General features: G+C 42.5%; 1 protein-coding gene across 1 annotated transcript in view; it reads right to left on the bottom strand.

Annotated features, from left to right (window-relative positions):
- LOC128699399 (alkaline phosphatase) overlaps positions 1 to 15,637 on the bottom strand; it is a 66,734-nt gene that overhangs the window by 9,476 nt on the left and 41,621 nt on the right. The window contains exons 2-5 of the mRNA XM_070098195.1: positions 4,318 to 4,437; positions 3,405 to 3,509; positions 1,473 to 1,588; positions 644 to 836 (exon numbers count right to left, since the gene is read on the bottom strand). Coding sequence (XP_069954296.1) covers positions 644 to 836; positions 1,473 to 1,588; positions 3,405 to 3,509; positions 4,318 to 4,420 — 517 coding nt within the window. The 5' untranslated portion in view covers positions 4,421 to 4,437. The remainder of the gene's footprint in view (positions 1 to 643; positions 837 to 1,472; positions 1,589 to 3,404; positions 3,510 to 4,317; positions 4,438 to 15,637) is intronic.

Raw genomic sequence — 15,637 nt, 5'->3', positions numbered from 1 at the left:
TCATAGTGGCAAAATGCCCTTGATCCAAGGAATTGCAGCTGTTTTTCCCTTCCTCAGATCAAACCGGATTATTTCCATTTCCTTGGCGGTCAACGACCCCTCACCAGTTTAGTACCACGTGAACAGAAAATAAAATACAGGAAGAGATGGGTAGTGAAGCTACATTCACGATGTTGTATATACTCACTAAAAGAGGACTGTAATGAGGAGACACAGGAAACAAGATGTCATCACACATATATGGTTAAACAAATAATATCAGTAGCATTGAAGGTGAGGTGGGAATGTTGCAGTTCAGGCGTCTGTCATGTATGTGCACTTCTGGCATGACAGCTACTGATTGGATGATGAATGTGTCCTTTTTTGGGTCATCCTGCATGAAGGAGTATGACAGGAAAACCATCCTGCATGAAGAATGACACGAAAACCATCCTGCATAAAGGAGCGACAAAAATCATCCTACATGAAGCAGTATGACGTAAATGAGTATGACAGGGAAAACCATCCTACATGATGGATGTGTTTAATAAAACTTATTTAGCTCTTGCCCTGAACTCAGACTGTCTTGGAGATCAGGGTAGCAGCACAGTCTGGGTACCAAACTTTGCTGATCCCTGGTTCGGATTTGGGCTTGCAGACTCACCTGTGGCCTTGTTGGCATCTTGTGCCCACTTCAAGATAGACTCCACTCTGTTCTCCGGTTTTAGCGAGGCCTCACAGTCATCCAGTTTGACCTTACCGTTGACCCCCAGCGTGTAGTAGTTAGCTTTGACCCCGGTTAAGAAAGCTGTGGCAGTGGCAGCACTATCTGCCACCTGCTTGTCCAAGTTGTAGGTCTGGCAAATGTTTAAATTCAATTATAAAATAGGGTAGCGAGTCAACGGGGCAGCATTTCATGTTATTGGTGATATACAATCATATTATTGGTGATATACAATACCAACAGAAATTTAGATACTATATGCTTAAATGCGATATCCTGTTAATGCATCCTCTGATTGGCTTCAAATCTTCAAAGCTAATATTTAACTATAACAAACTTATATTACACTCTATACTATTCGTTTTGCGACCACTGAGGTAAAAGGGGCTGGTCTTATGGGATATGAGATACCTTTTTTGGTTCATGTGGAGACCAAAATACGTACATCTAATTACTTAATTCTTTAATTCTGCCCGAAATGTCCCGGTATGTTAGTGGCTTTCTTTGTACCTATCAACAAGCTTTATATGCTTTCACACATTGTAACCTATGCAAAGAAATAAAATTGTTTATTGTTTTTATTGTTTAATAATCTGGCATGGATTAATATGATCTTGCCCTCAAACGAAGTTCCTTGATGTTAGTGAAGGGTTCTTGATCTAAAGAATCGGACCTGTGTTCCTCTTCATTTGGTTCGAACCTGAAAGCCTCCTATTTCCCCCAAGCGCTTCATAACCCTCATGACTGATAATAATTAACATGGTGTTACCTTGATGAGGCCAACATTGGGGAATCTCTCCCAGGCCAGATAACCTTCCTCCCCAGACACTCCCTTCTTCTGCCCTTTAAGGATCCTGCCAGCAGTGCCTACAGTGATCCCCATACCTGCAGGAGAAGATTATATTTGAATTATTAACCAGGAGAGTTAGAAACCCAGGTTACATAAGTGGGAATGGTTGTGTTTAAGACCTGTCTTCAACACTCGTATTGAATGACCCATTTGTGAGATATAAATCTTCTTATCATTTTATTTCTCACAGGTCTGATAATTTACGTTAAATCTACAAAAACATACATTTTTTTATTTTATATCAAACGCATCCATGTACCTTTAATGTATCTTTTAAACTTCGTGTACCATGTTACAGAATTAAATGTGTGTATGTATAAGATAGTGTGGCAGGACAAGAATATTTAAACAACCTCAGTGAGAAATTTCATTTTTTTTCCCTCTATGCTAATTTATATAACCTACTACTACGAGGCTACGAGTCCCCCCCGGTATCTTAAAACTGCATGTTGTAAATAAGACTTAACTCACCATCACCGAGGAAGAGATCAAACTTGACTCACCATCACCGAGGAAGAGATCAAACTTGACTCACCATCACCGAGGAAGAGATCAAACTTGACTCACCATCACCGAGGAAGAGATCAAACTTGACTCACCATCACCGAGGAAGAGATCAGACTTGACTCACCATCACCGAGGAAGAGATCAAACTTGACTCACCATCACCGAGGAAGAGATCAAACTTGACTCACCATCACCGAGGAAGAGATCAAACTTAACTCACCATCACCGAGGAAGAGATCAAACTTGACTCACCATCACCGAGGAAGAGATCAAACTTGACTCACCATCACCGAGGAAGAGATCAAACTTAACTCACCATCACCGAGGAAGAGATCAAACTTGACTCACCATCACCGAGGAAGAGATCAAACTTGACTCACCATCACCGAGGAAGAGATCAAACTTAACTCACCATCACCGAGGAAGAGATCAAACTTGACTCACCATCACAGAGGAAGAGATCAAACTTGACTCACCATCACCGAGGAAGAGATCAAACTTGACTCACCATCACCGAGGAAGAGATCAAACTTGACTCACCATCACCGAGGAAGAGATCAAACTTGACTCACCATCACCAAGGAAGAGATCAAACTTGACTCACCATCACCGAGGAAGAGATCAAACTTGACTCACCATCACCGAGGAAGAGATCAAACTTGACTCACCATCACCGAGGAAGAGATCAAACTTGACTCACCATCACCGAGGAAGAGATCAGACTTGACTCACCATCACCGAGGAAGAGATCAAACTTGACTCACCATCACCGAGGAAGAGATCAAACTTGACTCACCATCACCGAGGAAGAGATCAAACTTGACTCACCATCACCGAGGAAGAGATCAAACTTGACTCACCATCACCGAGGAAGAGATCAGACTTGACTCACCATCACCGAGGAAGAGATCTCACCATCACCGAGGAAGAGATCAAACTTGACTCACCATCACCGAGGAAGAGATCAAACTTGACTCACCATCACCGAGGAAGAGATCAAACTTGACTCACCATCACCGAGGAAGAGATCAAACTTGACTCACCATCACCGAGGAAGAGATCAGACTTGACTCACCATCACCGACTTGACTCACCATCACCGAGGAAGAGATCAAACTTGACTCACCATCACCGAGGAAGAGATCAAACTTGACTCACCATCACCGAGGAAGAGATCAAACTTAACTCACCATCACCGAGGAAGAGATCAAACTTGACTCACCATCACCGAGGAAGAGATCACCTCACCATCACCGAGGAAGAGATCAAACTTGACTCACCATCACCGAGGAAGAGATCAGACTTGACTCACCATCACCGAGGAAGAGATCAAACTTGACTCACCATCACCGAGGAAGAGGATGACGTTCTTGGCCACGTTAGTGAGTTTAGGTTTGTGTAGCGCCTCCTCCAGCTCCTTCCTGGCCAGCTGCAGCCAGTATGACGACTCTGAGGGTACAGCAAATACAGTTAAGTAGTATAATCTAGCAGACGGGAGGATCAAGCCTCACTACAGATTAACCACGATGCACACACAAAACTATGTTAACAATTAGTCTTTAGCACCTGCATCAAAAAACATTTACATATACGTCTTTGTAAACTGGATATATGAGTTCTATATACTTTTGCTAGCTAATGTTTTAGCTAAATTGGTTCAATAGTGGAATAAATATTCAAACTCATTCATAAAAAGATAAGAATTATATACTAATTCCTAACTCGTGAAGTAGCACCACACCTAACACCTATGTTGCAGCAACACACCAAACACTTATGTTGCAGCAACACAAGTAACACCTATGTTGTAGCAACACACCAAACACTTATGTTGCAGCAACACAAGTAACACCTATGTTGCAGCAACACACCAAACACTTATGTTGCAGCAACACAAGTAACACCTATGTTGTAGCAACACCACGAGAGCAATTCTGGATGCGAGTCCCACTCTCCTGACACCCTGCACGACTTCTATTATTTTACGACCTCCGCTACCCCTGTATAACCTCTTCTATCCCGGTAATGGCCTATTTTACTTATGTACAATCTCTTCCACTCTGCATGGCATCTGTACCTAACTATCACCATAACCTTACCCTGTGGGACACGCCCTTCCTGAACCACGCGCCAGAGGTTAATAAAGAGCCAAGTGCTCTATCACATACACTAAATGTTCTGAGTGACTCTGAGTCAAGGACACAGTTATTTAAGCACTGACACCTTTAAAAGGCTCTTAATGACCCTAACAACTGACCTGTTTCCATAAGTACAGGAGAGGGATAGACCACCTCGACGGTGTTGGAGGCGACCGACACCACCAGCAGGAGAACTCCACAGTACCATCCTGAAGGCCACATCCTCTCTCAGGGAAAACCTGCCGAAGTAAACAACACTTACTGACACTACACACTACAGCCACTCATATAAGGCGTTTAAAAAGAGTGCAGTAACTAATATATGTCACTAAAATAAGACATAAACTGGTGTATGTCGCGTGAAGAGAACATTATATATCAGATCCATGTGAGGCACATTTTGGTAACTAACATCATTAGGAACACAAATATTTTACCCAATTAGAGAGGATAAAGTAGAACAAGATGACCAAGAGGGTGTGTAAATCCAGGTGTAAGGGAGGAGTAAGGGGAGGTTTTTTGGATTTGACGTGCTGTTGGAGTGTGAGCAGTGTAATATTTATGGTGGTTATGATGGGATTCAATGGGACTAGCTAGTCCTAGAGGTAAGAAGTACCGTGAATGCACTTTGAGAGAGGAATAGGGAAGTTGCAATTAGGAGGTTAGTTTAATATGTTTATTATGCACCCCATATCCATCCTGTGGGTGGTAGTCAAAGGATTACAAAGGTACATAATGGGTCCAGGGACTGGACCCCAAAGTTATGATAGCTGAACTAGTTACAAAGGTAATGAACATGACTACATTGACCAGGTGATGTGTAAATCGTATGGGTTCAGCGCTTACCCTTAAGCAATATAACAATAATAATAATAATAATAATAATAATAATAATAATAATAATAATAATAACAATAATAATAAAAGTTTATACATATACAGTTAATCATAATTTATTATAATCAATATATTGCTGAAGCTAAGCTTTGAAATAAAACAGAGAGAGAGAGAGAGAGAGAGAGAGAGAGAGAGACGCACGCTTCTTAAAACATTTTACATAGGAAAGAATCAAGACAATAGGAAAATGGTAAGCAGCGCACAACTTTCACCTGACCTAGATACAAATTCTGTGATATGATTTAACTCTACCCCTGACCTTGACATTTAAATCTGTGCAAGGTACAACTTTTAAAGCGTTTTCCTGACTACCCAAACCAGCCTACCCTAACTTGATTCCTCCTCTTCCTCTAATTTGATTTAACTGTGGAAAACGACACTTGCGTCCAGTTCAGGGCACAAACATTTCGCAAGCCACTGACTGGCGAAACGTTTCCAGAATAAAGATAACCCATATGTTGAACATGTGTTTCAATCCCTAAACTAACCTAATTTGCCCTGTAACCTAATTTACTCTGTTCTAACTCGACATGACCCAACCTAAACTAACTTACTGTAACCTGATTTGTCCTGCTCTGACTTGGTAAAGAGTGGATGAATACAATCTTTCCGAGTAGCTAACGAGATGTGCCCTTGCGTCCACACTCCATGACCATCGCCCTGCGAGGCAGCAGTGTCGCTTGTCTTCGCCCTCCCCAAAAGAATTAAAAACTTGAAACACCAGCCTTCTCAAAACCTCAGCTTGGCGCTTTCGCCCCTGCTCATATTTCCAATACCTCAATGTTTATATATATTTTTTTTTTAAATTCTCAGATTTTCTTGCATCTTTTCGAAATTTCATAGCCCATCGTGAGGACTAGTTTGAGAACCCCTGACTTAGAAGCAGTGTTGATGGCTGCCTCACATCCACTCACCCAAAACAGCGGCAGTTTCCACATTTATTATCAGTAATAGGACTGAGACTCTACAACGGGGCCATCACCTAATTCATGTCGTCTGTATACAACTCTCTTGGTAATCTATACTTTACCTTTAATTGTACGACTGTACTATTAAATATCTTCGTTGGTATCTCCATGCATGGGCCCATTGTTTACACCCCAGCCTTACTCTGTCTGGGTATGTACACTCAGGCTTGACAAATTTCTTGACGAGCAAAACACCGCCTAAACATAAAATATTCAGAGCACTGTGACGAAAGTGGTTTTGAAAACTGACAAGTTGAAGAGCGAGACACTTGTGCAACACTTGGGAATCTTTATAGAGGAAACGTTTCGCCAGCCAGTGGCTTCTTCAGTCCAGTAGAGAATAACAGAGGAATAACAAACTGAAGAAACCAATGGCTGGCGAAACGTTTCCTCAATAAAGACACCCCGAAACCCTCTCCAGGTAAACCCAAACGTTGCACAAGTGCTTCATTCATTCAGAACGTTACACAAGTAACCCGCACTTAAGAGAAGATTATTTGTGTATTGTTCCAGCCACTGTATTGCAACATTTTTATTCTTTATTCAGAACGCTGCATGTGTCCACCAACCTTAAATGATAAATTAAACACATGTGCAACTCTTGGGTATCTTTATTTATACCCAAGAGTTGCACATGTGTCTAATTTATCAACATGTCGGTTCTCTGAACCATTCATCTACAAACCAACCTTAAATGAATGTCGGCATTTTCATACCATCTTACTCTCGACCTTTACTGTAGTGTTCACAAGGCCAGGTCAGCCACACCTCTCATACGCTCGTCACCGCTTATGCATTCAAAACGAGTCCCGTGTACTCTCTATAGATTTAAAATAGCTTGGTTTACAAGTGAAATATTGTCTTAGTGAAGCGTCCATTCTACCTGCGTGTCCTTGTTTTGAATAACAAATCATGCACACACCTATCGAGTGTGGACAAGGACAATTGAAGCTACCAGTGGGAGCAGTGATCACTGCTCTAGCGAGCGGTGCTGCATGGTAAACGCAGAGAGAGGGAAAGAGTGCAAGAAATGTTTGGTAGAGGAAGGAGCATAGGAGACTCGAGGTGAGTATGTATTTGGGATGTGACCTCTACAAGCGTGAAGGAGATCTGAGAGACTGGAATTCTAACTAGAAACACGAGGATCAAAGTTCCTACCGTGTATTTTGCAAGTTAGGAAAGTTAAGAGCAATTAGCTCATTTCACATCTCTCTCTCTCTCTCTCTCTCTCTCTCTCTCTCTTTCTTTCTCTCTTTCTCTCTTTCTCTTTCTTTTCTCTTTCTCTCTCTCTCTCTCTCTCTCTCTCTCTCTCTCTCTCTCTCTCTCTCTCTCTCTCTCTCTCTCTCTCTCTCTCTCTCTCTCTCTCTCTCTCTCTCTCTCTCTCTATCACCAAATTTTAAAAAAATGAACTTATTCTCAGGAATATTTCCGAGTTAGCACAAGGGAAATATATGGTAGATATGGTGGAGATATGTTGCAGTTTTTGAACTGCAGTGTAGGCACGCCTCTGGCAAGACAGTGATGGTATGAGTGATGATGAAAGTGTTTCTTCTTTTTCGGGTCACCCTACCTCGGTGGGAAACGGCCGTTGTGTTAATAATAAAAAAAAACTGTCTACTTTTATTTAGATTAAGCACTATCGTGTATTATTTAGGTGTGTGAATCAAATATAGATGTTACGCTGAAGGAACACAACAGTGTCACTATCACAGCAGCAAGAAAAAGTCTAGGTGACTTCCACCATATCAGTGTAAGAATAACTTGTGCAAGTTCACGACTGTACCGGCTCAGCCACAGTGATCAAAATACTTAACGTTCAGACGCAACTGCTCCTCAATCCTCCTTTATATAAGAGTTGCCAACACACGAGCTTGGTGGATGGCAAGGCCGGTCCACGAAGGGGGCTTGATTAAGCCAGTAAATCTATGACAGTTAACTGACATGATAAGTCTCCTGCAGAGGTGAAACCTTGTCTGTAAATAAGGATTCACTCTGCACATACTGTTTTTGATCACAAAGACCCCGTGGATACACCATCATATCAACTATTTATCGTTCTTGTTCATTAAATGAGTTTCACAGGTTTGAGCAATATACAGGGCTGCTCTGGTAGTTATGGAAAACGTTATGGCTAGCTTCGTACAGTTGTTTAACTGCATATGCAATGCCCCAGGTTCCATTTCCAGTAATTCTTAAATAGCTTGTAAGGAAAATGATATACTGCATAACGAGAACCTTAAAAAGAGAGAGAGGTACAAAACGAATAATGATAGTTGTTGATGTAATCACACTCGAGGCTTGAATACTACTGTATACTAACAACCCCTTTTAAGGCAGAAGTTATAAACCTGTACCATTTTGATCACACAGTTAAATTGGTGTGAATGTTTAAAGTCAATTATTAAAATGCACTCCCGGGAACGCAGCCTAGAAAGATATATCATAATTTACACTTGGAAGATACTGGAACGACTAGTTACAAGTCTACACACTGAAACTATTCCTTACCAGAGTGGGAGGCACGGTATATGGTATAAAATATCACCAACGGATAGCCAGTGTCCCGTAGTTCGATCGCTAGAGCACTCGGCTCACATACTGAGGTCCGGGGGTCGAATCTCCAATAGGCTGGATAACATTAGGACATGTTTCCATAAGGCACCTGCTGTCTATGTTCATCCATCAGTATAAAATAGGTACCTGGGTGTTAATCGACTGGTGTGGGTCGCATCCTGGGACCAAATCGACCTAATTTGCCCGAAATGCTCTGCATAACAAGCGGCTTTACATATAGTAGTATGGCACTGATGTCAGCTAGGACTTTATACCTTGTACATGTACTTGTAGAAATAGATATTATTATTATTATTATTATTATTATTATTATTATTATTATTATTATAAGTACACTACAAGATGAGTAATTAAGCAAGAAAAGGGTCTATAACTTCCCAACACCCACTCTTCCTGTGTATGAAAAATTACCAAGACCCCTAAGTTGAAGCTTCCTTGACAAGGTCACAACAGAGGTAGTGACTTTGAGATGGGAAAGGATAAGGTCGTAGAGTGTGAGTGGTACTATGTCTTCCCTCATGCCCTCCTTATTCTTCCTTCACGCCCTCCCCTCTTGTTGTACTTGTCCCCTTCTACTTCTTCCCTTCTTCGTCCCTGCCACTCCTTCCCTTCTTCGTCCCTGCCACTCCTTCCCTTCTTCGTCCCTGCCACTCCTTCCCTTCTTCGTCCCTCCCATTTCTTCCCTCCCCAGAAGCAAGTCAGTAAGTGCTACCAGTTAGGAGCTAAAGCTATAAGAATCTCTACTGTACGTTGTGGATGTCTATTGGGCTTATCTTGAGGTGGATTACATTACAGTAGTTTGATTACCTTGTGGATTACGCAACAGTTTTTCTGATTACCTTGTGTATTACACTAGAGCAGTTCTGATTACCTTGTATATCACACTACACATGTTCAGATTGGTTTTCAAAACAAGTGTCATAATCAAGTAGTTAGTTGCTCTAGTTATGGAATATATGACGTTGTTAATTGTCATTATTCTTCTTATCTCAGGTATGCTAAACACTCTTGGAAGCACAGCAGAACAGCTGAAGAACAAGAGAACAGCTGAAGAATAAGAGAAAAACTGAAGAACCTCCAAGAAGTCAGCAGGACTGAAGCCACGAGAGCTTAGGTTAGGTAAGGTGTGTCAGGAAACAGGAAGTTTCCTGACATGAGTCTCAGTCTGCCCGAGGATGCCTCATACCTCTAGCAGGGTCATGCCAGGACCTGCGAAAGATGCTTATATACAGTTCGGGATGTTTATAACGTTTCTGCCACTCATGGCAAAACGTTTTCTTTATAAAACTCCTGACATGAACACCGGCGCAAACGTCTCTTACTAAACAAACAGAAGAATGTACAGTCAAGTGTTGCACACGTGTCTCATTCATCCTAATTGTCTACTGCTAAACTCTCTGTCTGTCTGACTCTCTGTCTGTCTGACTCTCTGTCTGTCTATCTCTGTCTGTCTGTCTGTCTGTCTGTCTGTCTGTCTGTCTCTCTCTCTCTCTCTCTCTCTCTCTCTCTCTCTCTCTCTCTTTATCTATCTATCTATATATCTATCTATCTATCTATCTCCCCTTTATTACCACGCCCCTCAATGATTTATCACATGTTTAGCTCTTCAAACTAATTATAAATTTATATTACCTTATTGAATCCTTTATTAAGACGATTTAATCCTTCGGTGTAACGATTTAATTGCGTATTACGATGCTTAAATCCTTTATTGTAAAACTGAGAGCACTAAATCTTTCATTACGACGATTTAATCTTTTATTGAGCCAATATAACCCCTTGCTGAGACAATCCCATCCTTTATTTAAACTAATTCTTTATTGAGACGACTCAACCCTTGATCGAGGCGATATATCTCTCTTGACTTCTATATCCTTCACTTTAGTGCCTTCCTGCTCTGTGGAGCATGTTACTGCCGGGTGCTGTGGAGCATTCAATCCTGCTTAGTGCGGAACACTCAAGTACATCGTATCTCAACCCCCCTTGAACCACTCGGTAAGTGGCGGAGAAGAGCTAAACTCGAAAGAGTATGGTAGAAAAAAATAGCCCTGGAGCAAGGAAGGTGAGGAGTTACTCCATTTATTTGGGAAAAAAAAAAGTCCTTCACCAACATTGAAGGATAGTGAAGGGAAAATATCAGAGATCGTGATAGGAAGGAGGACGGTCTGATTCACGGGTGGAAGCACACGCTCACCCATCCAAGTGTTCGCCACCACCTCCACTTTTCTTAATATATTAATGAGGGGATCGTAAATAGGATGGAAAAAAATTAGACACAAATGTAATATAAAGTGATTCTTTATTGACTACATTTCGCTCACACAGTGAGCTCTGTCAAGTCTTTGCGACTTGATAAAGCCCACTGTGTGGGCTAAAAGTATTCAATAATGGATCGAATTATATTGCCTTTGTTTATTTTTCCATCCTCTTGAGATTTTATACCATTTGTCTCCATCGAGATCATGGGTCTGCTGCGGGCTTTTGTGTTTGATCACAGTTAACAGGAAGTGTCTCCTGACGAGGGTCTTTGTTATGAATCCATAAGTGGTGGCGGCACTATAGGGCACACAAATAATGTGTTTCAGGACACGTGAAAGTGAAGCAACCCATGGTCTAATGTCAGGCCACGGCAGCACGAACCACTTCCTTACCCAAGCTGAACTCTGGTCTGAGTAGCTGACTTCCCCGTGTGTGTATATTCAGCGTCAGGAAGCAACATCCTGATAAGAGTCTCCGGTGGTGGCCCATTCAGTGGTTCACCGAAGGAGTGTCTCGGAGGTTACGCATACTGCACTGTCCTAACAACCCCACCATGTCCCCACTAAACCCCACATGTCCCTAGTCCCTACTCAACCCCACCACATCTCATGCTCGCCCATCCACCAAGCAGCCCCCTCTCTCCCTTGCTTTAGAGAAGTCATTCACTGGGACAGCGGTCGCAGCTGACCGGGAAACACGTGTTCAAGGTTATTAAGCCTGAAGCATCGACGATGTGTATAGGCCAGCTGGTGCTCATCCCTCGGTGTCACAGCTGCAACAGCATCATCCCACGGTGTCACCGCTGCAACAGCATCATCCCACGGTGTCACCGCTGCAACAGCATCATCCCACCGTGTCACCGCTGCAAAAGCATCATCCCACGGTGTCACCGCTGCACCACCTGTGATTACAGGGTCACAAACGGACTCTAACCCCCTTAAAACACATAGTCAGATTTCTAATGCGTTTAACTGCGTCTAATTCTCAATGATCCAACTCTTAAGACTGACAACCTTAGGTAATGTTAACTGATCTTAATCTACTTTTATTCAACTATTTCTCACCATAGTATATTAAATAACAAACATCTTGTATATGTACGGTATACAGTACCGACAACATGAAGAATTAGATACATGTGCAACATCTGGGTGTCTTTATTTGTGGACGTTTCGCCATCCAGTGGCTTTATCAGTACAAATTCAAGGACATAATTGGAAGACAGTAGAACTATATACAAAAGATGAGGTAATCAGTCCCTCAGCCTTGGAGATGGAGAAGAGCACCGTAGTCCCAAGGTTGAGGGACTGATTACTTCAACTTTTGTATATAGTTCTACTGTCTTCCGATTATGTCCTTGAGTTTATACTGATAAAGCCACTGGATGGAGAAACGTTTACAATAAAAATACCCAGACGTTGCACGTGTCTAATTTTTCATTAAACATCTTGCTCAAATTCGTTGGAAAGCACTCTTTAGGGTGTAGGATGGATGTAATAGATTAACGACAACAAGAGTCATGAACTGACTGACTCGAGTAACAAAAACAGATATGGAGGCTAAAGTGTGCCGCCAATGAAGGCACCAAAGAAAGATAAATTCGACAGTTGTGTCTGAGATTACCTCGCGGACATGGGGGTGCACAATAAACTAGCCACTTCGGAGGCAAAATATCTAATCAACCTCACTTACGCAGAGTGCTTCAGCTAAAAAAAAAAAAATGCTTCAAACCGCTCTGAAACGTCGAAATATACAATGATGGGTGGAGTTTGAAAAGTCGTCAGAACAATGTTAATGTGAAGGAGGTCATCAGAAGGTTAAGTGGTGTGTGTGTGTGTAAGGTCTTAACCTGCGCACACTGTGTCAGAGCTGTGTTCTTCGCAATGAAACAGAAAAATGTCTTCTCACAGATGACGTTATCGCTTCATTACTTTTTTCAGTGGTTAGGGACAGCTGCTCTAACCCATCTAGGTTTTCCAACTAATTTAAAACAAATGAAAAAACCTAAGGATCACAAAATAGTACTGACTTCTGTGTTGTTGTCATGATGAACTGTGTAGAGATGCAATGCTACGTATTGTGCTGCGAGGAGCTGCTGTGACTACTGTGGTGCTGGTGGGCATTATTTGGTGCTCAAATGATAGGGTTCTGTGTTGAGAATCATTATGGCCGCCTCTGGCTGGGTGAACCAGGGTCATGGTCACCTCTTGCTGGGTGAACCAGGGTCATGGTCGCCTTTTGATAGGTGAATCAGTGGTCATGTTGCTCATAAATTATCCAAGAATATCACCTGATTTTCTCTGCATAATTAACGCACTGTGTCCTTGACTCAGCGTCACTAGGAGGGACTTATTGTATATGACAGAGTACTGGGCTCGCTTCACCGCTCCTCTGTGACGTATGTGTACCAGTGATAGTGTGATGTGTACATGGTGTGTGTACCAGTGATAGTGTGATGTGTACATGGTGTGTGTACCAGTGATAGTGTGATGTGTACATGGTGTGTGTACAAGTGATAGTGTGATGTGTACATGGTGTGTGTACCAGTGATAGTGTGATGTGTACATGGTGTGTGTAGCAGTGATAGTGTGATGTGTACATGGTGTGTGTAGCAGTGATAGTGTGATGTGTACATGGTGTGTGTACAAGTGATAGTGTGATGTGTACATGGTGTGTGTACAAGTGATAGTGTGATGTGTACATGGTGTGTGTACCAGTGATAGTGTGATGTGTACATGGTGTGTGTACCAGTGATAGTGTGATGTGTACATGGTGTGTGTACAAGTGATAGTGTGATATGTACATGGTGTGTGTAGCAGTGATAGTGTGATGTGTACATGGTGTGTGTAGCAGTGATAGTGTGATGTGTACATGGTGTGTGTACAAGTGATAGTGTGATGTGTACATGGTGTGTGTAGCAGTGATAGTGTGATGTGTACATGGTGTGTGTAGCAGTGATAGTGATGTGTACATGGTGTGTGTACAAGTGATAATGTGATGTGTACATGGTGTGTGTACAAGTGATAGTGTGATGTGTACATGGTGTGTGTACCAGTGATAGTGTGATGTGTACATGGTGTGTGTAGCAGTGATAGTGTGATGTGTACATGGTGTGTGTAGCAGTGATAGTGTGATGTGTACATGGTGTGTGTAGCAGTGATAGTGTGATGTGTACATGGTGTGTGTAGCAGTGATAGTGTCATGTGTACATGGTGTGTGTACCAGTGATAGTGTGATGTGTACATGGTGTGTGTACCAGTGATAGTGTGATGTGTACATGGTGTGTAGCAGTGATAGTGTGATGTGTACATGGTGTGTGTACCAGTGATAGTGTGATGTGTACATGGTGTGTGTACCAGTGATAGTGTGATGTGTACATGGTGTGTGTATCAGTGATAGTGTGATGTGTACATGGTGTGTGTACCAGTGATAGTGTGATGTGTACATGGTGTGTGTACCAGTGATAGTGTGATGTGTACATGGTGTGTGTACCAGTGATAGTGTGATGTGTACATGGTGTGTGTACCATATTATCATCGGTATGTGTACCGATGACAGTAAGATGTTCACACACATATACACTCACACACACACACACACACACACACACACACACACACACACACACACACACACACACACACACACACACACACACGTAAGGAGGGAGGCCCAGCGACAGTATGAAAATGACATAGCATCGAGAATCAAGACTGACCCGAAACTGTTGTATAGCCACATCAGGAGGAAGACAACAGTCAAAGACCCGGTGATCAGATTAAGGACAGAAGGTGGAGAACTCACAAGAAATGATCAGGAGGTATGTGAGGAGCTGAACAGGAGATTTAAGGAAGTTTTTACAGTAGAGACAGGAAGGGCTGTGGGAAGACAGCACAGAAGGGAACATCAAGAGGGAATATACCAACAAGTGTTGGATGACATACGAACAACTGAGGAGGAGGTGAAGAAGCTCTTAAGTGACCTTGACACCTCAAAGGCGATGGGACCGGACAACATCTCCCCATGGGTCCTTAGAGAAGGAGCAGAGATGCTGTGCCTGCCTCTAACCACAATCTTCAACACATCCCTTGAAACTGGGCAACTACCTGAGAAATGGAAGACAGCTAATGTAGTCCCCATATTTAAGAAAGGAAACAGAAACGAGGCACTAAACTACAGACCTGTGTCTCTGACATGTATTGTGTGCAAAGTCATGGAGAAGATTATCAGGAGGAGAGTGGTCGAACACCTGGAAAGGAACAAGATTATAAATGAAAACCAGCGTGGGTTCATGGAAGGCAAATCTTGTATCACAAACCTCCTGGAGTTTTATGACAAGGTAACAGAAGTAAGACACGAGAGAGAGGGGTGGGTAGATTGCGTTTTCCTAGACTGCAGGAAGGCTTTTGACACAGTTCCCCACAAGAGATTAGTGCAGAAGCTGGAGGATCAGGCGCATGTAAAAGGGAAGGCACTGCAATGGATAAGGGAATACCTGACAGGGAGGCAGCAACGAGTCATGGTACGTGAAGAGGTATCACAGTGGGCGCCTGTTACGAGCGGGGTCCCACAGGGGTCAGTTCTAGGACCAGTGCTATTTTTGATATATGTGAACGACATGATGGCAGGAATAGACTCTGAAGTGTCCCTGTTCGCAGATGACGTGAAGTTGATGAGAAGAATTAAATCGGACGAGGATGAGGCAGGACTGCAAAGAAACCTGGACAGGTTGGACATGTGG

The sequence above is a fragment of the Cherax quadricarinatus genome, chromosome 61 (genome assembly GCF_038502225.1).
Source record: "Cherax quadricarinatus isolate ZL_2023a chromosome 61, ASM3850222v1, whole genome shotgun sequence".
In the NCBI taxonomy this organism is placed as follows: domain Eukaryota; kingdom Metazoa; phylum Arthropoda; class Malacostraca; order Decapoda; family Parastacidae; genus Cherax; species Cherax quadricarinatus.
This window is presented reverse-complemented; position numbering and strand designations above follow the sequence as displayed.